The 24,142-nt window shown below is 42.0% G+C and overlaps 2 protein-coding genes across 19 annotated transcripts in view; one reads left to right on the top strand and one right to left on the bottom strand.

The window, feature by feature from the left end:
- The window catches only part of CILK1 (ciliogenesis associated kinase 1), a 40,939-nt gene extending 21,459 nt beyond the window's left edge, over window positions 1–19,480 (bottom strand). Inside the window, exons 1-7 of one of the 13 annotated variants that reach the window (XR_005595491.1) lie at window positions 18,583–18,862; window positions 15,257–15,306; window positions 9,496–9,612; window positions 7,080–7,134; window positions 5,877–5,998; window positions 4,757–4,836; window positions 513–645 (exon numbers count right to left, since the gene is read on the bottom strand). Coding sequence is in view for 12 of the 13 variants with exons in the window: in XM_039528393.1 (XP_039384327.1) it covers window positions 513–645; window positions 4,757–4,836; window positions 5,877–5,998; window positions 7,080–7,134; window positions 9,496–9,612; window positions 15,257–15,306; window positions 18,583–18,735 (710 nt within the window). In the remaining variant the exon portion in view is untranslated. Of the gene's footprint in view, window positions 1–512; window positions 646–4,756; window positions 4,837–5,876; window positions 5,999–6,274; window positions 6,443–6,660; window positions 6,777–7,079; window positions 7,135–9,495; window positions 9,769–15,256; window positions 15,307–16,021; window positions 16,532–18,582; window positions 19,162–19,423 lie in introns of those variants that run through there. The other 12 variants (XM_039528400.1, XM_039528393.1, XM_039528399.1 and 9 more) reach the window with 12 other exon arrangements.
- The window catches only part of FBXO9 (F-box protein 9), a 45,136-nt gene continuing 39,985 nt past the window's right edge, over window positions 18,992–24,142 (top strand). The window contains exon 1 of one of the 6 annotated variants that reach the window (XM_039528409.1): window positions 18,992–19,146. In XM_039528409.1, coding sequence (XP_039384343.1) covers window positions 19,144–19,146 — 3 coding nt within the window. In that variant the 5' untranslated portion in view covers window positions 18,992–19,143. Of the gene's footprint in view, window positions 19,147–19,279; window positions 19,518–21,527; window positions 21,784–24,142 lie in introns of those variants that run through there. The other 5 variants (XM_039528406.1, XM_039528411.1, XM_039528408.1 and 2 more) reach the window with 5 other exon arrangements.

The raw sequence follows: 24,142 nt of genomic DNA, 5'->3' as shown, positions 1-24,142 counted from the left end.
GGAAGCTGACAAAGTATGGATGCTTTTGGTTTAAGATTAGAAGGATGAGTGTGTGGGGGGGTCATCAGTTAGTATTAGGTGGGCAGACGGCAGGAATCATTGATTAAACTGGGTTATTGTGTCTTCCTTTTCCCTGCTTGCTTTTATAGTAACTCTCCGCACCCCCAAATGCTATTTCTCAGTGCCCAGCCAGAACAGCACTAGTGCTGCAACAGCCTTTTCAGTTGCTCTATAGTGATTGTGGTGGCCTCTGAGCATTGCTGGTTCTGGAGACTATTCTTCATATTCACAGTAGGTTAAACAGTATCTATTCATTTCAGCTATGCTACTGCCATTTGTCTGTTCATCCATTGTCTTACACATTTTGAAGCCTTTTAATTATGCTAAATTAAAAATGTGATGCACTGGTTTTATAGACCAACAATGACATTATCCTTAGCTTACGTTAAAGTTTTGTCTTGTCTAGACATGTAATTTCATAAAACAGAGCCAAACATTTACATTGCATTTACCATCTTGTAGATACATAGTCTGTATAAGGAGGCCTAGATCGGATTTCTCGGGCTAAGCCAAAGTCCGCTATTTTCACAAGTTCTGGTCCCATGCAAAGGAGGTTTTCAGGTTTCAAGTCTCTGTGAAAGAACCCTGCAATTCAAATTAAACATCAGTCTGCACCATAGTTTTACACCCGTTTGTAGCCTTTATTTTTTCCTACCTAGATGTCTTCACTTCAGTTGCCACTATTGCAGGTCCAACAGCAGGTCACAACTGTCTAAGATAATCTTAACCGTGCTAGTCTACATATTTTAGTCAGCCCATGAGGGTAAGAACACAGATGTTGACATTTTCAAAGCAGCGTGGCCAACTCCCTGCCCATCTTCCTTTAATGTTAATGGAAGATGTTAGTTTTATTTTGTTTTAATAGGCGAGCGCCTAAATACCAAAATCTCCCCCTAGTTTAATTTAAGCAAAATTCTGCAGGGAAAAAAAAAGAATGATTCTTTATATTTCCAGTTCCTTCCATCTAAGCATCTCTAAACACTTTACAAAAGTTTGTCTTTCCAGCCATGGTGGAAAGTGGCAGGCGCACTTGAGCTACAGTGGATACAAATGAGGGAGTTGCTAGAAAAGTGCTCACCATAAGGAGTCTTTCACTATAGAATTTGCTTCCCTTCTTGCGCTGCCAAAGCCTAGACTTCTTAAATTTCTGGGCATGCTGGAAAGCCTGTCTTTTCTTGCAGGCATTAGGGGAGGTGTGGGGGGGGGGGGGACGGGGGGGTGGGGCTGGGCTGTCATTTCAGACATGGAGTGACTGGAGGTTGAAGGAGGATTTAGGTAGGATTTTTGTATTATGGTTGGATAGGCTGGCTTAGGAGACAGTCTATTCACTGGAAAACTTGTAGCTAGAACAACTGAATAAAGTTCACTATTGAAAATTTTGGTTTGTGGGTTTTAAGTTTTGGAAGATGCTTAGGGATCTGGGTAAGCACCAAAGATACTGAAAAAAAAAATCAATATACTTGTTTTACTGTGATGTAAAAATATCAAGTATGTGTGTGTTTTACAGTTAGTGAAAACAGAGACAGAGTTTGTGACTTGTTTCTCTGTTGCAGAAATACAAAGAGAACCCAGGTCTCAGGACTTGCAGTCTTATGCAATTAGCCACAAGACCATATTGCCTCTGGTGTGGCAAAATCTTCCAACTCTTCCTTGTGACTGTGATTCACAACATCTTGGTAGAAATAATTTACTATCCAGAGTGCAGGAGATCAGAGTAACAATACAGTGGTTTATCCAGGACTGATTAGTTACATTTTGTACAGCAAGAATATGCAGGACAGACATACAAAACATCCGGAATGCTTGTGCTTTCTTTGCCAGGTTGTACGAGTGAGGACTTAAGAGATTTGTCTACAGCTCATTTTACATTAATATTTTAAAATATTTGATTTTCTGTGGTTGTGACCGGCAGAGATTTTGTGTTCCCTTTGAGTATGTCTTAGACCTGTGGGCAACCTACAGGTCCGTGGGACCATCCTCCCCCCTCCCCCCCCCCGAGCTCCTGGCCCAGGAGGCTACCCTCAGCCCCTCCCCCGCAGCCTCAGCTTGCTCGCTCCACCGCCGGCGCAACGCTCTGGGCGGCAGGGCTGTGAGCTCCTGAGGCAGCATAGCTGCAGAGCCCTGCCTGACCCGGTGCTCTGTGCTGTGTGGTGGTGGCAGCAGCGGTGGCATGGCCTGGCTCCAGCTGGGCAGCGCAGCTGTAGTGCCGCCTGCCACCAGTGCTCCAGGCAGCGAGGTAAGGGGGCAGGGAGGGTTGGATAGAGGGCAGGGGAGTTCAGGGTGATGGTCAGGGGGCGTGGATGCTGGTTGGGGGGGGAAAAACAGGGGGTTGAATGGGGGGCAGGGGTCCCTGGGGGGCTGTCAGGAATGAGAGGAGGTTGGATGGGGCAGTGGGGGTCCGGGGGAAGTCAGGAGACAGGGAGCGGGGTGTGTGTGGATGGGGCAGGAGTCCCAGAGGGGCCCTCAGGGAAGGGGGGGGCGGTTGGATGGGGCAGGAGTCCCGGGGTGGGGGGCTGCAGATGGGGAGGGGGTCATGGCCCAGCCCCCACCTCTTAATTGGCCCTCCATACAATTTTCAAAACCCAACGTGGCCCTCAGGCCAAAAAGTTTGCCTGCCCCTGTCTTAGGCCCACTAACGTGAATGGAGGAGAATAAAGCCATTAGCAGGAACACATCTTATAAAAGTAAAATCTAAGCATGTGAAGTAATTTTCAGATTTCAAGGCCAGAAGGGACCATTGTGATCATCTAGTCTGACCTCCTGTATAACACAAGCCAGAGAACTTCTCCAACGTAGTTCCTAGAGTATATCCTAGTATTCCTAAAGATGGAGAAAAAAATTGTTCTCTTGCCACAGAGGCAGGACAAGAGGCAATAGGTTCAAACTACAACACAGCAGATTTAGATGAAATCTGAGGAAAAACTTCCTAACTGTAAGAAAAGTTGGACAATAGAACAAATTGCCTCAGGAAGTCATGAAAACTTCTTCACTGGAGGTTTTCAACAGGAATCTGGATAGGCATCAGTCTTGGATGATCCTGCATCTTGGCAGGGGTTTACACTGGACAACCCTCAAGGCCCCTTCTAATTCTATGGTTCTATGATCTTTTTAAATCAAGATTAGATATTTTCCTAAAATGGTCAGTGATGGAGCATCTACCATTTGTAACTTGTTCCAATGATTAATTATTCTCACCTTTAAATTGTATGTCTTATTCCAGTCTGAATTTGTCTAGCTCCAACTTCCAGCCATTGGATTATGTTATATGTTTCTCTGCTCGATTGAAGAGCCCATTATTAAATATTTTGTTCCCGAAACAGATAGACTGTACTCAATTCATGCCTTAACCATCTCAGCACTATAAACCATATTTTCTAATCCTTTAATCATTCTTGTGGCTCTTCTCAGAACCTTCTCCAACTTATCGACACCCTTCTTGAATTGTGGCCATCAGACCCGGACATAGTTTTCTAGCAACGGTTACATCAGTGACCAGTACAGAGGTAAAATAACCCTTTACTCCTACTTGAGATTCCCCCGTTTATGCATCCCAGGCCTGCCTTAGCAGTTCTGGTCACAACATCACACTGGGAGTTCATGTTCAGCTGATTATCCACTATGATCCCCAAATCTTTGTCAGAGTCACTTCTTCCCAGGTTAGAATCCCCCCTCCTGTAAGTATGGCCTACATTCTTTGTTCCTAAAGGTGTACATTTATGTTTAGCCATATTAAAATGCATATTGTTTGCTTAAGTTTATTAAGTGATTTAGATCACTCTGAATCAGTGGCCAGTCCTCTTCATTATTTACCACTCTCCCAATTTTTGGATCATCTGTAAACTTTATCAGTGATGATTTTGTGTTTTCTTCCATTGGGACAGGTGTTCCTGTAAGCCCACCACCCACAGAGCTCCACTGATGGTGTTCTGCCTATGGAGGGTTTGCAGGATTGGAACCCACTGTTGTAATTTTAATATACTTACAAGACAGTATTGCAATGCATAGGGTACACTAAGAGTAAACTCTAAATTTAAAAGAAATAATTGCTTGATTCATACATTGGTCTTATTAGTGCTGGCTGGCCAACAAAGTCAGTTCTTATTGTTATCATAAGACTATCAAAGCTATTTATCACAGGGATATTTTACCATAAGTATAATAACGTGTGTATGTGTGAAATGTATTCATACATACACACAACATAATTTGTCATGAGAAGTGCCAAGTTATAAATTCTAGAGGTGGAAACCCTCATTTGTCCAGAGAACAGATACAGCACAGATAGCACCAGTGCAAATCTTATCACACTGTCCCACCAAGATGCCTTAGCCATCACCTGAAATGACTGCCTGGAGAGGCTTTAGTCTCCATGCCCAATCTTTGGGGTCTTTTCTAGGATGGTCAACAAAGATGCCCATTAGTGCCAGTTGTGTTGGTAGTTTTGCGATGTGGAATCTTATGCATTAGGAATTGGACAAGCTGCCAGATTAGTTGAACATCACAGGCTACCAAGCAGATAATTATTTGTGGTCACTGGCAACCGTGTCCAACTTGGAATCAGTGACCTGAAAGTGAACAGCCCATCTCCTATTAATAGACCCCATTACTCTATTTAACAGAGGAATTTATTTTAAAACTAACACGCAGACATTATCTTGCTCCAGTTAAAAATATTTAGAGCCAAAATACAACCTACCATGTTTATGGATAAATGCAAGCCCTTGCAGGATCTGATACATAATATTCCTAATTGTAGATTCAGGAAACAGTTTGTTTCTGTAGGGTAAAAAGTAAAGAAAAGTTACTGATGCAGTGACAGAGGGGTCATCTTTGCTCTGTTGTATTCTTTAGATGCCTGGAGTGGTTGAACTGGCCTATGGACACTCTGTAAAGGGGATCTGGGTTCCCAGCCCCCTGAGACTACTCACCTTTTGCCTCATGGAGAACAGCAGTGGACCATTTTGAGGGCAGGAAAATTATTTTGTTTGCCTGTTTCATTTGGATTGCTTTATGCCCCCAGAAGAGAGTGCAGTCTCTAAAATATACAGCTGGAGGACCACCCCCAAACCAGTTCTATAGATATGTCAGCATTCAGGAAAGGACATCAGTGAGAGGGGCCCAAGGGGGTAGCCTATGTCAGTATTGTATAAGTACTCATTTTCTTGAGGTACAGAACTTCATACAATAAAGGCCTGAGGTCTAAAACACATTTGTCCATCTGATTTAGTGTACCTGATCGCACCTGGGTATGCATATTGCCCACATGTGCAACCAAAATGTCATTTTAGTTTCTAAATATCCATTTGTGTATGCACAAATGCCTAGTTTCTGTATGCTTTGAATGTACAAGTACTGCAATTGCAACAAATATGTTCTAGACCTTTGTCTTCAATTTATGAAAGCCTGGCCTATCAGTTGAACTCTACTAAGGGCTTGTCCACATTAGGGAGTTTTACACGGGTTTTGCTATACCAATGAAAATCCCTAGTACATCCCTGAGCTGCATCCATATGAGGAGGGGCTTGTACCAATATAACTTGCTTTGCTTTATACTGGTGCAATGTGAGTACACTGGGGGTTTGCATCAGATATAGTAACATTGGTGCAAAAATCCTTGATGTAGCTGAGCCCTTAAATAGAGCAAGGGCCACATTTTCTACTGTAATATACAACTTTAAACTAAGATTGTGTTTAGAGACTAAATATAACTGCAACCTTTAAAAGATATGGATGTCAAAGACAGCTCAGAAACATGAACTCATTACTGTTATAGTTAAGTTTGTATCAGTAATGTGTTTATGATGTAATTTACATACCTTTCTTTCATCAATTGGTAAAGATTTTCCTTCATGTATTCAAACACAAAATAAAGATGATCATTTTCCCTGATAACTTCTTTCAGTTTTACTATATTGGCATGGTTTAATTTCTTCAAAGACTAGAAGCACAAAATACAAAAGAATGTAACACATACTGTTATAAGGAAGGATTCCATTTCACTTACCTTGAAGCCCTTGTTGCACAAGCTAAACTGAAATGCTGTTTAATTGTTTAAGTAGCAGGTAGCTACAGATTTAAAGACCAGATTTCTTAAGAAAGCAATTGACATATACATTCGCAAGTGCTCTGAGTTATATGTGCAGGCTGATTTGTGCAAACATATTGGCTTTTAATTGTGCTAAGCTTGCCAGTTAGACACACTCAACTGACTCACTGTTACACATCTGTGTCTTCTGGCTGTGTCTTCTCCCAACACAACTTCTCACTGGAGGATCTTCCACTCTACTTGTGCACCTATGCTGCCAGAAGCCAGATCAGATTTTGCAGTGAACTCAAGTCCTTAATTCACCTGTAGGTCTCTTCCCTCTAAAATGTCCCACCTTTTTGATAACCAGTGGTAGAAACAGCATAGACAAATCCTGCTTTAAGCAGGGTTAGAGGAGATGTGATTAAAAGTTTTCTACACTTGTGCTCCCACTGACACTACTGCTGTTGGAGCTGCATTATTTGTGCCTCTGGTCTAATTATCCAGGAACAGGACTACCCTGCGTGGAAAGGAGAGTATGCACAGATACTGTTGGCAATGAAGAGCATATAAACCTTAAAATCCATACTGCAATGCTATACCCAGCTCCGGTTAGAATTCTTGCAGTGCAGCCCTGCCATAGGAACAGCTAGAATTCAGATGGCTATCTTCTCCCTTGGGCAGCTGCTGCTGACTGCAGGTTTGCTGGCAGGAGCCTGCTCCCCACCAGCTACAATCTGGCACCAGCTGTCTACAATCAATAGTTTTTAGTATTACTACAAAACAGCATGTAATAGTTTTAAGGAAGAATGAGGAAATGGCAAAGCTACCACAAACATACTCCACAGCTCTTACTGCAGGGACTGGTAATGAGGCTCTTCTCAGAGCTAGAATGGGTCTATGTTACCTAGAAACACCAGGGAGAACTGTTCTAATGTAAAAGGCCATGTAAATGTTGGGTTGAAAAGTAACCATCCTTGGAATTATCAAGTACCTTAACCTCTCGAAGATTCATACATTCCTCCCAAGAGTAGAACTTTCTCTTCATCCTGTGGAAGGGGGTGGGGTGGGGAGGAGAAGAGAAATAACAGTCAGTCAGTGCCATTACAAATCTGAACTCCATAAGTCTCTGCACCTCAGTTTCCCCATCTGTCAAAGCACTTTACATCTCTAGATGAAAGGTGCTATATGGAAGTTAATATACAAAATAATACAATGCTGTAGAAGAATAATTTTTTTTTAATAGTATTAAGAAAACACCCTACAATTCAAGGTACGTGACTTTGGTCCCCACATGTAGCCAAAGGAAGTAAGCTGTTTACAAAAAGCAATCAAGCTCCAACACTTAAATCAGATTCAAAATGAACAAAGGGGGGGGGGGGAACACCCTCCATGCCTCCCAACTCTGCCCAGGGACTCCATGCTTCTTCCCCATGGGGAACAACAGGGCTCAGGGCTCCAGGATTCAGACTCGCTGCTCCCAGCTTCAGCCCTATGGGGGGCCCCAGGGATCAGGGCTTCAGCCCCGCAGGGGGTGCTGGGACTCAGGTTCTGGGTTTCAGCCACAGGGCCCCACAACTCTCTTGAAAGGACTCACGGACCCCCGGTTGAGAATCGCTGTTCTACAAGCAACAAAACATCTGACCCAGAAACAGAAACCTGCTCCGCACAAACTCTCAAAGTCAATAGGAGCTTTAAAAGCAGCAAAGAGTCCTATGGCACCTTATAGACTAACAGACGTTTTGGAGCATGAGCTTTCGTGGGTGAATACCCACTTCGTCTTGCATTCGTCTATAAGGTGCCACAGGACTCTTTGCTGCTTTTACAGATCCAGACTAACACGACTACCCCTCTGATACTCCAATAGGAGCTTTGTGAACATGGGGCCAAATTCTGCCCTTAGTTACCAGACTTACACCAGTGTGTCAATATAGACTAACTCCATTGTCAAAAAACAGTTACTTCATGGTTATACCAAGAATTTGGCGCAGGGAGTTTATATGATTGGATCATTCTGCTATGGAAACGGTAAGAAATGCTTTCCAGATGAATAGCCTTGACACCCAAGGAGCAACAATAAGGGCTAATGTTCAGGACAGAATGTCTTCATCTGTTACAGAGAGAACACACTTAACTCTTGAAACAGGAAACAAAGCATTTATGGTATTGGGAGGTGGTGGTGGTTGTGGGGGTTTGAGGTAAATTCACTTGAGTCTTACCCTTTCAAGGGTTTGTGTACACCTGACTTTGCCAATTCACCTGAGGAAACGAAGGCTTGGCTTACACTTAAAAGTTAGGTTGACTTAGCTACTTTGGTTGGGTGTATGAAAAATATACACCCAACTGAAACATAGCTATGCCAACCTAACCCCCTACTATAGACACAGCTATGTCGAGGGCAGAATACATCCACTGGCATAGCTACCATTGTTCAGGGAGGTGGTATTCCTACACTGAGGGCACAAACCCTACCATCAGTATAGGCTGTGTCAACATTAAGGAATTATACTGGCATAGTTACGCCAACATAGTTATGCCACTGTAGTCTCCGTAGTGTAGACATACTCTAACACATTAGTAAAGGCTAGTTTTGACTGGTGGAAACATTTGGGGAGTGTCCACAAGTGCCATTTCACTCCACATAGAAAATGTAATCGATTAGAAAACCATGCGAAGGCATACCTTCAAATACCTGATTTGAAGGTATGCCTGTATCTATTCCCATGACAGATTTGTAGTAGTAACTCTGCCTTTTACTAGCATGAATCTTTGCTCACAATCCCTGCAATGGCCATGAGAATACACAGCTGATCTGCTAGGCTACTGTAGTGTAGACACTTCCTATGGCAACGGAAGGGTTTTTTCCCCCCCATCACTCTAGGTAATCCACCTCGCTGAGCAGTGGTAGCTAGACTGATGGAAGCATTCTTTCGTCATCCTAACTGCATCTACACCAAGGGTTAGGTTGGCATACCTCTGGCACTCAGGGGTATGGATTTTATACACTCAGAAGCAATGCAGTTATGTCAATTTACATTTTAAGTGTAGATCAGGCCTTAGACAGGTGGGCCATTTAAAAACCTCACTAAGTGGTCTCTGAAGCCATTAAGTGAGACACTGAAAATTAAATAGGCCTCAAACAATTTGGGTGAAATGTGAGGGCTGTGTATTACAATGGGACATAAGTAACAGACAAAGGTGACATAATCAGTTCACTCCTCAATACAACTGTCACTGGGTGATTAGACCATTCATTTTATGTTCCATATTTAGTGGCTGGGAATTAAGATGCAGAGTTGTATATTCTCAGACCTTATTGCAAAACCAATTGTGTATACTGAACACATGATATATATTAGTTGGCTATGTACCAATGTAATACTATTACATCAAGGAATAAAGTGACTCACTTTTTAATGGCAATTAGCTCCCCAGAGTCAATGCTTCTCCCTAGGAGGACGGAGCCATACGTCCCATCGCCAAGCTGTTTGATAGTAGTGTATCTATTCATGATGTGGATCCTTTGGCTGCAAATTCATTTCAGTCCTTAGTACATGCTTCCCTGCAGCTGACGTGTTTCTACTCTGAGTGTAACCAGTTCTTTCTGTGGCAGCATAAATACAGAGTACTCATGACTACACAAAGAGCCACAAGAGTCATGTTTTCAAGGCTCAGCCTCTGGTCTGAAATACAGAACACAATCCAGTGGATTTGGACTATTTGCATTTTCCAAAGTTGTCTTGTTTCAAGCCTCCTTTCGTCCCAAAGACATCCAGGAGCACAAACAGGCTTTTTTCCTGGTTGTCCAAAACAAAAGAGCCAGATTGGGTCTGACCTTAAATAGGCATGTGCACTATTTTACACCCTCCCACTCCTTTACACCCTCCCATCCCAGCCGCCATTGCAGGGCCTGTAATTAGCATCAGACGTGATGGCAACCCCAATGGGTAGCAATAAGCAACACTGCAGTTACCAAAAGCACAGAATGAGTTCTCATGGCCTGGAAATAGCAGCCCCAGCAAGGGAACTGAGCATCTCTAATTACGTGGCAGGGAATCTGTTTTAGCAAAATTATCTAGCAAATGGATCGGTAACTCACAGGTCATATTGCAGTCAGTGCAGAGCTCTGACAAACCAGCTTTTCTAACTTTCCAAGATGTCCCTCTGCGTGAGGGGTAGAGTCATACATATCCTTTAAAGGGAAAAGATACTCAAGACAGACAAGACCACGTTTATCTCAGGGTTGTTACCCCAGGGATAAAGTCTGGCTCCAGGAATACTTTATATACTCAAATTACCTACCAGACCCATCACCCTGACACAGTGCAAATAAAAGAATAATAGAAAATAAAGATGAATAGTGCTTATTAGCTTCTCTAGTCCAACCCCTGCCAATGATTCCTTAATGTTTAAATCAACTTACTTACAAAAAGGAACAAAATGTGACCTATACTATGTAAATTAGTCATACCCTTGGAATTAAGCTAAATAGTGGGAACAAGAATCACATCTGCAAGCTTGTCTATGTTATGGTCAGTTCCATGCCTTCTTACTCCTCTTATTAAAAACTTAATATCATCTCTGAGCAGAAGAGCAGTGGCTTTTGCCTTTGTAAGCTGTGTGTGTAGTCTAAATTACTTGTCAACAGATTTGCTGCAGTACCCTTACCGCATGCTCCCTGTGCTGCCTTAACTGGGAAAACAGATGACTGTTTTAATGATGGAGAGAGCTGCAAATAAATCTCCTGCATCCTCTTTTCCCAACAACAGGATAGGTTGCCCAACCACTGTCAATGTCACCAGTACATAAATATCTACTCTTGCAATGATGCTGGCAGCAACAGCGGTGTGTTACAATAAGTTGGGATGGTCCAATTGAATTAAGATGTTAGCAATTTTTTCCCTTTTTCTTAGCAGTTAAGCCCTGCCTGAAATAGGCTGCTTCTGCATCTCACTGGGATCTGTAAACCTATTGCACTGATGTGGAAAAGAAATCCATTAATGTCAAAACAGCTTTTGTCAGTTTATGTATCATGTACGGAGGAGACAATCACTCTCCCTACCTAGAAGGCACTTAAGACTCCACAATTCATCAGAATTGCCTCAAAATCCACACTCTGCTGAACAGTTGTGCTGCATCAAAGCTTCCCTTAAACTTTTTTTTAACCCTGAAATGGAAACTAAATATAAACAATGCAGACGGACTGCACAGCCAGAACCAATGTTTCTGAGAGGTGTGAACTGCTCATTCATCCCAATAGACTACTAACTGAAACCCAAAGATAGCAATTTAAATGTCAACAGGGTATTTCACTCTATAATTTTAGAAGAACTATCCAGTAAATATGTATAGCTCACAATCCCAGCCTCCCTCAAAGATTGGAAGTGTAAGATATATTTAAAAAAAAAAAAAAAAAAAAAAAAAAGGGGCTACTGTACTGATTAATGTAAACTTAAAAATGAATAATACAAATACTATAGGTTTGTCAGTAATTTAAATGAAGATGCCATAGAATTTCCAGCCTGCCATACCAGAATACTGCACAATCAAGGGACATCGTCACAGAATTTAGGTCTGTTATGCTTGACAACTTGCCATGGAATAGGCAAGACCTGGTCCATAGCAGCAGCACTTTGGGGAGCTCTGGAGTACCACTTGCTTGTTGGCCACTTTATTGGGTAATTAGGTATTCAAGTGTGAAAGTTTTGGCTTAAGTGATTTAAGCCAAGTCTGAGGAGTCAGTGGCAGACCAAGGATTTTAACTCTAACTCCTTGTTCCCAGACCTGTGATCGGATCAATAATTCAGGTCTCTCAATATTAAAATTAGACAACAAAGCAAGACTCCTTGTGTTTTTCCATCAATGAAAAGGTAATACATAATAACGGCGCAAGAAATGAATTTGTACAATTTTGTACTAAACACGAAAAATTTGGCAGACCTGTAGAAGTCTCAGCAAATACTTTCCTCATGAAAGGGGTACGATGCATTAGTCAGGGTCATAATGCATTAGTCTACATAATGGAACAAATATTTAATAACAGGCTCTTCAATCTAGCAGACAAATGTATAACAGGATATGGTGGTTGGAAGCCAAAGCTAGACAAATGCAGACTGGAAATAAGACATACATTTTTAATAGTGAGGGTAATTAACCACTGGAACAATTTTCCAAGGGTTATGGTGGATTCTCCACCTCGGGAAAAATTTTTAAATCAAGGTTGGATGTTTTTCTAAAGGATGTGCTCTAGGAATTATTTTGGGGACTTCTATGGCCTGTGTTATACAGGAGGTCAGACAGATGAATGCAATGATCCCTTCTGGCCTTGGAATCTATGCATCTAAGGCTAGGTCTAGGTTACTGGTTCTACAGCAGCACACTGCAACAGCACAGGCTGCTGTTGTACCACAGATGCTTTCTACGGTAACAGAAGTGATTTTTTCCACCTCTCTGAGCAGCAGTAGCTAGGTTGACAGAATAATCTACTCTGGGGGTTAGGTCAGTTTAACTATGGAGCTCAGGAGTGTTACTTCTTCATACTCTGAAGGTTTGTCCCCACTTGCCGGTGGATTGACGCTGCAGCGATTGATCTACCGGGGGTCAATTTAGCAGGTCTAGTGAAGACCTGGTAAATCGACTGCCGATCGCTCTCCCGTCTACTCCAGTACTCCACTGGAACGAGAAGCGGAAGGTAAATCGACAGGAGAGTTTACACCATGCTGGGTCTATGGGAGAGACACTGCAACATGTTGACTCCGGCTACGTTATTCACATAGCTGGAGTTGTGTAACTTAGGCTGACTTAACCCCATATTGTAGACCTGTCCTGAATGGTGTTGCTAGGTCAACCTAAACTTTAACTGTAGACCCGGTCTAAGAGCCTTGACACAGTGGAATTGAATACTCCCAGAGAGGGAGGATCATTCAGCAGATCTGATGCTTCCTCTCCTTTGTGCTCCTGCCCCATCTCTTCCTGCAGAGAAGGAAGAGGCTTTTGAGGCCTAAATCACTATCTGCCTTCTTTGCTTTTGTTGGGGTGTGGTTGACAGCATCCCCATACACCTCTTGCAATAACTTTCAGTTACGTGCCTAATGAGCAGGATTAGATACAAATTTCAAAGTTTGACTAGAAAATTAAGTGAAAAATACATATTAAAAAAAAAATCACACTGTTGTGCATGGAAGTTAATGAGGCTCCACATGACCACAGATGTCCAATGCAGGATCAGAGCCTAGTTTTGGATGCCAGTTGGAGAGGTTTGGAACCTGAAGTCAACTGGAGTCCTACGTTCTCTGAACGTTGGAAAAATCTAGCTGTAGGTGTTTCAAGTTTGCTAAACAGGAATTTAAGTACCAAAATTAATGGATACTTTTGAAACTTTTGGTCTATTTGGACAGAGCGAGACACCCACACAGAGGCAATGGTCAAATTGAAAAAAAGATGCTGGTTTTGCGTTTTTAAAACTTGACCATAGCTACATTACTAATACCAGATAGGCCTTGTGAACATGAAAATACTGAACCCCATTTAATTAAGTCAATTTCTAAGGTGATTTATCTCAACCAGTACAGTTTTCTTGTTGAAGAGGCCTTAGGTTTTTAAACTTGTTCCAGTAATCCTATTTCCTATTTATGCTCTGTTTTCACTTTATGGTTCTCTCAGTTTTGATCGTGGAGACAGCTTAGCCCCAAATCCTACAGGATGCTCCATGCAGATAGAGTCCTACTGACCTCAGTGTGACTTGGCAGTAGTAGCACAAGCATCTGCCTGTGTAGAGCAACCCTAGTCAGTTTCACTTTTGTTTATAATCTGATTTATAATCCATGCAGAAAGTAAAAACTATAGGAAGTTTTTTTAATGTTGAGTGTGGGGGTTTGGGGTTGGCTTGAAATTTAACAAAATAGTGGTTTTTGTTGTAATAATAAAAATAATAATAATAAAAAAAGAGAGAGACTAGCAATTTTCAGTTTTGTAGAATTTTTTTTTAATCAAAACAAACCATAAATTTTGGGCCTAAATCAAAAGGACAGAGTCCCATAAAACAACAAACAAAAACTTTATTATCATGCATCACTAAACAAAGTGTTAATTATTATTTACAGAGCATTGTGAACTGAAATTCAGCCCAACATCTTTTTGTAAACTCAGTAAAAATGATTCATTTTTGAGATTTTGTCACTGAGATTGTATTTGCTTAAATAATTATTCCCCTCTGGTGTTTGAAAGACAAACCTTACAGCACTGAGAATCTGAAAGTGAAATTGACTATAAAACAAATTGAAACTGACTTCATTAATTTTCATTGTCAAAAATTGAGAAATGCAAAAAAAAACAAAACCCCAGCATAAACAGTGACAAGTCAATTTTAAAAATTCTTTCAATTGTGATCATCTAATTTGTTGTTAGTAATCTCTGCAAATAAATCTGTTGGTTTAGAATATATTGTTTTAAATTAACACTGTTTAGCTCTGTATCCGTAAAGCATTTTGAAATAGAATATGAAGAACATTATACAAACTAGCTTGCAATAATCTCTTAAGAATGAAAAGCTCCCACTGACAATTTCATAAGTGTTTAAGTATGAGTCACATCCTCTAAACTCATCTATATGCCTTTTGGCTACCACAGTGCCAAAAACATCCAGCAGCTGGTAGGCTCCTCACCCTTACCATCGCCTCCACAGGAAGGACAAGGACTGATTCAGAGTGCCATCCTACAAACATGTATGCAGGTGAGTAATCCTACTGAAATCACCGACTTCAATAGCACTACTCATGTCTAAATTTACCCACATGCACAAGTGTTTGGAAGGTCAGGCTGTTAGGAAGAGTAGGGACATTTTACAAACATGTATGATATTGACCTGGATTCATGTGATGATGGTATGTATCGATGGATTTTTCTTTTCTGTTTAACAAAAGTTACTTCTAAAAAATAAAATTCTAAAGCAAACGAGACAGTGCTAATGCCTATGACCGAGTTTCAATTTTATTATTTGTTTTTAAACCCTGCAAGGATGGAGGCAATAGCACAGTATTTATGAAATTCTAGCTCTCTGTAAAGAAGTGTATCTGAAATCTGGTAACTAGCCATAGCGCTAGCAGCATCCTAACTAACAGCACTTTCCATGAACACACATGCCATTTATTAGTAAAAATCAAAACTATTTACCTTTGATGAATCCAGCCCATTGTATGGTAGTCACTCGGTATTACGCAACTCTAGCAAAAGGATAATTAAACTCCATTATAAGAGTTGTCTGTACTGTTGTCTATACAGAGAACAAATTTAACATTTGCCTTATGATTTGTGTATGAACAGTCTTAAACTATCATTTTCAAAGCAAGAACAAAAGACAATTTGTATTAATTTAACTGGTCTTATTTGTAGGCCTCACGGCATGTTCCCTATAGAATAATTTTCATATACACTTACATAAATGAAGTCATACTAAATCAAAACATCATCTGAAAATCAAATGAAAAATGGTTGCTACTAAACAAGAAATTCGTATCTTCAAGTCCCTCCCATGCAGGCCTAGTCAGAAAACTTTCGTGTACAGCTCTATTTGAGATGTCAAAAGAAAAGGCCTAAAAGGTGTGGGGAGGGGGGTAGACAAATGATGTTAAAGAACCAATTCTCCTTTTAAACCCAACTATTAGAATCAGGGTGAGATCCACACGACTGTGGATAGAAAAACAGAGGATTAACCACATTTTTGGGTGCCTCCAAATCTGTCATCATGTCTAGGGACACTGATGTTACAACCTACTAATACTGCTCTAAAAGACAATTTGTAATTGCTCGTAGAGCCCTTAAAGAGGATTTGCAGCAATTTGAAAGTAGTGGAAAAGCTGTTAAGAGGAGTAGTCAGACAGTTTGTACAACATGCTGTCTACGTCGAGGAGAAAACTGCACTAGTAAATCACAACATACACAGTACAAACCCAGCTACAAGAAGCCATGCGGCAAGTCCATCCGAGGGAAGCCAGGGCTGATCTAGCTGCCAGAGGATCATTGCACTAGGCCGAGAAGAAAAGAAAAGGAGTTTTCCGCTCACCAGCCAGGAGAAAAACAAACAAAAGACAATGTGGCTACTAATCAAGGACAACCAGGAGCTTTCCCTGCTGAAAGCTACGCAGCAGCTCCCCTCTCTGGCCTTTCTTTTGCACAGTGCTGTCTCTCCACAGCCAAACAGCATGGGATTCATTTACTATATAGACAGGGTTAGTTTTTTTTTTCCATTAAAAACAATCTCCACGTGAGACAATCTAGTAACTTTTTAAGACAAATGTAAATATAAAAAAATAACAAGCTAATACAAAAAATAAACCATTAATAAATTGTTACTGGGCTCATATTGAGCCAGTAAGTGTAAATATCTTATAATGATCAGCTAGGCCCTGATCCTACAGTAAGCTGCCCAGGGATTCATCAACACAGAGCTGCTGAGATCAAGGCCTACAAACCAGAAGGGCCTAATCCTTCATTCCTTGTGTACCCAAAGCTCCCACTGTCTTTAATATAGGGCTGAATTAAGAACTGGGAAGTGGAGGAGAATAATCAATTGGGCACCAAGTACTTAAGCACCAACACCTTTGCCAGGAGAGGATGTTTTCTCTCTCCCTCCTCCTCCACCCCGATTTATACTGTTTTTTAAAATGGGGAAACTGAGGCACATATTTATTCCCCTCCCACCAACCATACAGGGCAGTATCTGAGGGGGGCTTAGAACTCAGGAATGCCACCTGCTCAGCCTTTCAATGTTACCTAACAATATATTCTGCACTGGAATACATACATTTTAAAAGCCTGACTTTATACAACTCAGTGACATGGGGTAATAGTTATTTCACAGTGGCTTCCTCAAACTGCCTTAATTTGAAAGTGCGATAGAACGTCGAGAAATGTGGTGAAGCCAATAGGAGTAGTGTATGCTTATTGAAGGGAAGAATCTGGCATTAAATCATTATCGTGATGTCTCACAACTATGTATATAAGTGTATGCCCCAGTTTTACAAAATTCTACTAGCCCATTCACTCGGGGTAATCTGTAAAAAAAAAGAATATGAGAATATAATTAATGTTTTCATATTTATTATTGAGAAGGACACAAGTATATTTTGTTTGTGGGAATGATATATGTTCATGACAGTTCTGAAAAGCTGTCATTTACTCCTCAGTTATCCAAAACTCTTAGCTGTCTAAAACAGGGTCATATCCCCTGAGGTCTATTTATACTTACTCTGAAAATTTCCACAGCTATTAGAAACCTCTGTTATCCAAATGTACTCATTTTGACATTTGGCTCATTGAGGCACCACTACATTTATTATTTTTAAATAACAGGTGACCTGGAGAGTTTTGCTGAATTTTTTTTTTAAGTTCTTGAGAAAATCCATATAAAGCTTGGCTATTACTAAACATACTTAGCACTAAAAAAATTAGGCCCAGATTCTGCAATTTGTTCCACATGGATACATCCTGGTGCCCATATGGAGCCTGAGAGAAGTCAGTGGGGCTGTGTGCGGTTATAGGGGTCATCCTGCATGAAAAATGTTACATGATCAGAGCCTTAGAAATATTCTTTAGGCTCTCAGTCATATTCCTACTGAGGACTTTGGAGTTTTGCTGTTGACTTAGAGGGAAGCAGGATAGGATTCCGAGTCAGAGCTAAAGACAAGACTTTCTGTTTTGCCAGCCAGAGTAATGATATAATGACCTAATTGGATTTCAAAGAATTTCCATTGTAAGAAGCAAACTTTGCCCTAAGATGCATTAGTGCAACAAAGGGCAAAATTTAGTCCTAGAACCCTGGTTCCTGTACTAGTCAATGGGAGTTTTGCAATCGATTTCAATTGAAGGATGATCAGGTTCTAAATTCATATTTTCACTTGCCCATAACTTTTTATAACATTTTCCTTTAAAGTGGAAACGTCTCATTCTTATTCTCAGACCACAAGTGAAGAGAGAGAGAGAGAGAGAGTGTGTTTTCAATTCTACCTCCCTAAGATTCCCTATGCTACTTAAAGTGGAAGTCCACAAGTCTGCTTGGCCACGATCCTGCATCAAACTCTATTAGAAAACACAGACTCCTGCTCCTGTGCACAATTCAAGAGGCGTTCACATGATCCAGATGTCTGGGCTAGCTGATACCAATTTAGGAGTGGGATCCTACACTGCTGAGTAGCATTGTCAGACAGGTGCCTATTTCACTCCAGAGATGGCTGCATGTCAGTGGTGGGCAAAGCGATTCATATACAATTATATAACGTTTGTTATATCCGTGGGATTCGACTGGCTGAAAATGGTGCTGTGTTACTAGGCTATTATACGTTATTCTTTGGTCCACAATGAGTAATTCTACGTATGGTCTTCAACAATGCCTGGGCCTGATCTTTGGGCAGGCGGACAATGCACCAGGCTAGCCCTAGCAGAAACACACTGTCATTACACCGTGGAGCAGCAAGCAGCAGCCCACGTCCTTAGCGCCCTACCTGCAGGGGTACGTACAACCCGCAGGAACTACAGGTCCCAGCAGCCACTGCTCCCATCTCTAGTTGAGTAGCCCATGAGAGACTACACTTCCTAGCAGCCTGTGCTTCCTTTCCATTTGATTGGCCTGTTAAAAACAATTTAATTCCCAGCATGCAATGCTTCTCCTGGAGCGGAGTGGCCCATGGAGACTACATTGCCCAGGAGGCAACGCTCCACATTGATCCAAGCGGGGAACCAGGCAGAATGGTGTATTGCATGCTGGGACTTGCAGTCCTCATGGCCGACGCCGCGTAGTTAAGCGGCCCGTGCGTCGGGAGGGCGACGCTCTGTCCTTTCTCTCAGTGCTCGTGGGGTCTGTCTGGGCCAGGGTCTCGGCTGCTCCCGGTCCTCCTGCCCCTCACTCTCCGGGAAGATGGCTGCCGTACGCAGGGCTCGCAGTTACTCCCGCTGCGTCGTGCGCTTCTCCGACCGAGAACTCTGCTAAGTCACCCTGCGGGGAGGAGACACGGACCGAGCAGGGGGCAAGGACCCCCGGACAGCGCCGCCTGACCGACCGCAGCATGGTGAGCAGCGCCCGGCCCGGCCGTGCCTGCTCCCTGCGGCTGCTGCAGTGCGGGCCCTGGGGCGGGAGGGGGCCGGGGGCAGAGCGCGGGCCCGAGGCGGCGGCTGTCATTGGCTGCCGGAGGGGAGGGGGCGTCCCCGGCAACCGTCAGCGGTGGGTGTGCGGGTGTTTACCGCTGGAAGCCCGGCCCTGCTCGCCGCTCCGCTCCGGTGGGGACGGGCCCTGCCTCCCCCTGGGGCCGTAACCCCGAGTGTGTCTCGGGCTAGCGCTGCACTGACCTCGCCCCTCAGCGCCTGGTCCGTGTGGGGCGTGTCCTGTCGGATGAGCTGCCTGGGACCAGACGTACCTGGAGTGGGGAGATCCCAGCGCGAGGTACTGGAGGAGGATGGTGGCGTTGTGGCACCACGTGCCCCAGGACAGCGGTGCGCCATCGGGCTGGTGCGCCTGCCACAAGGCAGCGGAGGAGGGGCCCTGCAAGCCCAGTTTGAAGCAGGACAGTCCCTCTCCCCCACACTCATTGGAATTATACATGGCTGTGTATATGACCGTATCAATAAAACATATTACAGAGACTATGACGGCTCAGGGCTGTTCTGAAGAGCCTCGTAGGCCAGGCCTCTCTGCTTGGTGGAACTATTTGCTGCAGAGGTCAAGCCTGCTGTTGGCTCTGTGCAAAGCAATGGATACAGGGACTGTTTTCCCGAGGGCTGCACCTCCCTGTGAATGTCTAAGACACCAATCATCAGATTATCTGGACATAGCCCTACTTTGTGCTGATAGTAGCAATCAAAAGATCTCAAAACACTTTACCCCAGCAACTAAGCTTTTATATTTCTGCAGAACAGAGAAGATTATTCCCCTTTAAGTGGAAACAGCTAGAATCATAGAATACCAGGGTTGAAAGGGACCTCAGGTGGTCATTTAGTCCAACCCTTGCTGAAAGCAGGACCAATTGCTAGACAGATTTTTGCCCCAGATCCCTAAATCGGCCCCTCAGGGATTGAGCTCACAATGCTAGGTTTAGCAGGCCAATGCTCAAACCACTGAGCTATCCCTCTTTCCCCCCCCGGGCAAGGTTTGATTGTCTTATGCTGCCAAAAAGAAGCCACTGACACCTGGCTTTTAGTTCTGTGCTTTAACCTCATCTTTGGATGGCTAAAGTCTACACTAACTTGTGCACATTTCCCATGTGCTTTTTCGCTGGGCACAGTATAGATGCCCTTTGGCTGTATCTGAGGTCTAGGTGTTTTTGTCTGATATTTAGGGAGAGAAAATATTTGTGCATAACAGATCTTATCTGTAAGGAAATATTCTGTGAAAAGTCCTTAATCTTCCCAGAGCTCTTTCGAAGTATACCCAAATTATAATGCTCATTAGATACATGGAGAAAGGTAAAAATATTAACCAGAGGAAATAATAGGACAAGGTCAAAGACTTTCCTGTCTCTAAGTCTGTAACATTATAGGTGGAGGAAAAAATTTCTGCCTGCTCTGGTTTGAAGAATAATAATGTCATTTTTGCCTAAAGTCTGTGTAAACCCAAAGATGGTATGTTAGCTATGGAAAGATGTGAAGGGTGACTTTTGTTTTAGATTAGTTGAGCACATTAGCACCTGCTGAGTCAGGGAGGCTCACTTTGCACTGTTAATACTGGTTCTGTGAAGGTCTTTTTTCGGACCTTGGCCACAGTAAAACTTCAATGGAGTTCCCTCAGTAATTGGTAGCCTGCTGTATTGTCTCAGAAATGCACTCTATAGTGCTGGTTTGCAGGACAGTGATAACCGAGCTCTGCAAATAACAAGCTTTTGGAATGTGGCAAGTTCTTTGTAAACAAACGTGAATTAAACTGACCCAGCTGTTTTTAGATTTTGACCTGTACAGCCAGTAACAAATTGACTATTTTTGCCTTTGTGGCTGTTTATTTCAGTGTTAAGGGAAATGGAAGATTAATGTAAACTCTGTATGTCTTAGTTATTAGTGCATGTTGAAGTGATTAAAGGTGAAAATACCTTTAAAGCAGCAGGGTGAAGTCTTTCACTGGGTTTACTTTACTTGTTTGTGTGGTGATGTAGTATAACCGAATGTGTGATAATGTGAAGTTAGTAGGGGAAAGACTGCTTGTGTAGAGAAGCAGAGTAACTTCTCTTATTGGGTCAGTGTAAGTGTTAAGTGGCCATTAAAACAGTATTTGAGTGAACTTCACAAAAATACAGATCTTGACTCATTACACAATTGGACTTTCAAATCAGTAGGAGAAACTTAAATTTACAGACTAGAAGTGACTTGTGTTTGAGCATTGTACTGAGTGCAGACAAAAGGGAGACCAACGGAATTCAGAACTCACAGCTTATAACGGCAGCTTGAAGGCTCAGCAGTTCTGACAGTTGGTTTTGGTCAGGACCTTGAAGTTCAGACAGAGTGGCAGTCTTGCTTGCTTGGATTGAAGATGAGCGGTTATAGGACTCTCTCTTCTGTAAAGACTTCCTGAACAGCATTGAATTGCACTCTGGAAGGCTACTTGCCAGAGTAAAGTCTTAGTGGCAAAGCGAGGAGTTGTGTTCTTGGCACAAAGGAGAGTCAGAGTTGGCTCAGACACAAGCTTGGAGGAAAAATGGTGATTCCACCAAAGACATCTTGTAGTAGGTTACTTAAAACAGATTAGATTTAAAGTTAGGTATTTTGTTCCAGACAATTGTCAATTTTAAGATTTAAAAGGTCACCACTTTGTCTAGTCAAACAGGTAGTCACTTTTTAAGTTTTATTGGGATCATGTCCTCACTTCCTAGAAGATATCAGGGTTTGTTGGGTTTACAGAACACGATTAGATACTGAGATGCTACAGTGATGGGGCACTGTAGCCCAGTACACAATGTCTACCAGGAAGTAAGGGCAGAGTCCCATTATAATCCAAATTTAAGAAGCAGCATTGCCAGCAGAGTGAAACGTTCATTCTAAGATGAATGTCTGCTTCAGACTAGGGTTTTATATTTTGACTGCTTTGGATAATCTCATTACTAGTACAGTAGTAGAGGAAGCAAGATTAAGAAATTCAGAACAAGTGCAGTTTTCAGATCAGATCACAGACTGCAGAAACAGATGTAATATTATCTACTCTCTCTGCCATTCTGCAGGTTGTGCAGTCTGCTATGCAAATTCTGAAAGATATCAGAGCAGTCCTGGGACAAATCATTCAAATATTGATTAAAATCAATGCATATATGGATAACAAGCTAGCCCAGCTAATTTGTAGTAATTTGGGACAGAAGATACCCAAGTGAGACTCCAGAAAACAAAAAGGATCTTCTGGCCGTCATTTCATCTATTATGTAAAACAAATATAGTCTTGGCATATTTCATTTAAATGGAGCACTGCAATGTGATGTAATTTACTTATCATAGGACTTTCAGATGGAATAATCTGGTGATGCAAGTTCATGGAGACCTGAATTTTTGCATTTATATTGTGAAGGAAATTAAATCTATACTGAAGAAGCCTACAGTATTTCCTTTAGGGCTGTCGATTAATAGCAATTAACTCACACGATTAAAAAAAAAACCCAATTAATCACAGTTTTAATCACACTGCTAAACAATAGAATATCAATTGAAATTTATTAAATATTTTGGATGTTTTTCTACATTTTCAAATATATTGATTTCAGTTACAACAAAATAAAGTGTGCCTTGTTCACTTTATATTATTTTGATTACAAATATTTGCACTGTAAAATGATAAACAAAAGATACAGTATTTCAATTAACTTCATACAAGTACTGTAGTGCGATCTCTTTATTGTGAAAGTGCAACTTACAAATGTTTTTTGTTACATAACTGCACTCAAAAACAAAACAATTTAAAACTTCAGAGCCTACAAGTCCACTAAGTCCTACTTCTTTTTCAGCCAATTGCTAAGAGAAACAAGTTTGTTTACATTTGCAGGAGCTAATGCTGCCTGCTTCTTATTTACAATGTCACCTGAAACAGAGAACAGGTATTCACATGGAACTTTTGTAGCCAGTGTTGCAAGGTATTTATGCGCCAGATATGCTAAAAATTCGTATGCCTCTTCATGCTTCGGCCATCATTCCAGATGACATGTTTCCATGTGGATGATGCTCCTTAAAAAAAAAAAGTGTTAATTACTTCGTGACTGAACTCCTTGGGGGAGAATTGTATGTCTCCTGCTCTGTTTTACCTGCATACTGCCATATACACTTCTACCCCGATATAACACGACCTGATATAACACGAATTCGGATATTACACGGTAAAGCAGCGCTCCGGGGGGATGGGGCTGCGTGCTCCAGTGGATCACAGCAAGTTCAATATAACGCGGTTTCACCTATAACGCGGTAAGATTTTTTGGCTCCCGAGGACAGCATTATATCGGGATGGAGGTGAATCTCATGTTCTAGCAGTCTTGGATGATGATCCATCGTTCGTTTTAAGAACAGTTTCACTGCATATATGACAAAATGCAAAGATACCAATGTGAAATTTCTAACGATAGCTACAGCACTCAACCCGAGGTTTAAGAATCTAAAGTGCCTTCCAAAATCTGAGAGGGACGAGGTGTGGAGCATGCTTTCAAAAGTCTTTAAAGAGCAACATTCTGATGCAGAAACTGCAGAACCCGATCCACCAAAAAAGAAAATCAGCTGTCTGCAGGTGGCATATGACTCAGATGATGAAAATGAACATGCATCAGTCTGCACTGCTATGGATCTTTATCAAGCAGAACCCATCATCAGCATGGATGTATGCCCTCTAGAATAGTGGTTGAAGCATAAAGGGACATACGAGTCTTTAGTGCATCTGGCGCGTAAATACTTTGCAATACTGGCTACAAAAGTGCCATGCAAATGCTTGTTCTCTGTTTCAGGTGACGTAAATAAGAAGAAGGCAGCATTATCTCCTGCAAATGTAAACAAACTTGTTTCTCTTAGCAATTGGCTGAACAAGAAGTAGGACTGAGTGGACTTGTAGGCTCGAAAGTC

Source organism: Mauremys reevesii, linkage group 3 (assembly GCF_016161935.1).
Source record: "Mauremys reevesii isolate NIE-2019 linkage group 3, ASM1616193v1, whole genome shotgun sequence".
Lineage (NCBI taxonomy): Eukaryota > Metazoa > Chordata > Testudines > Geoemydidae > Mauremys > Mauremys reevesii.
The sequence above is the reverse complement of the archived record's forward strand: the minus strand, read 5'-3'. Positions and strand labels throughout refer to the sequence as shown.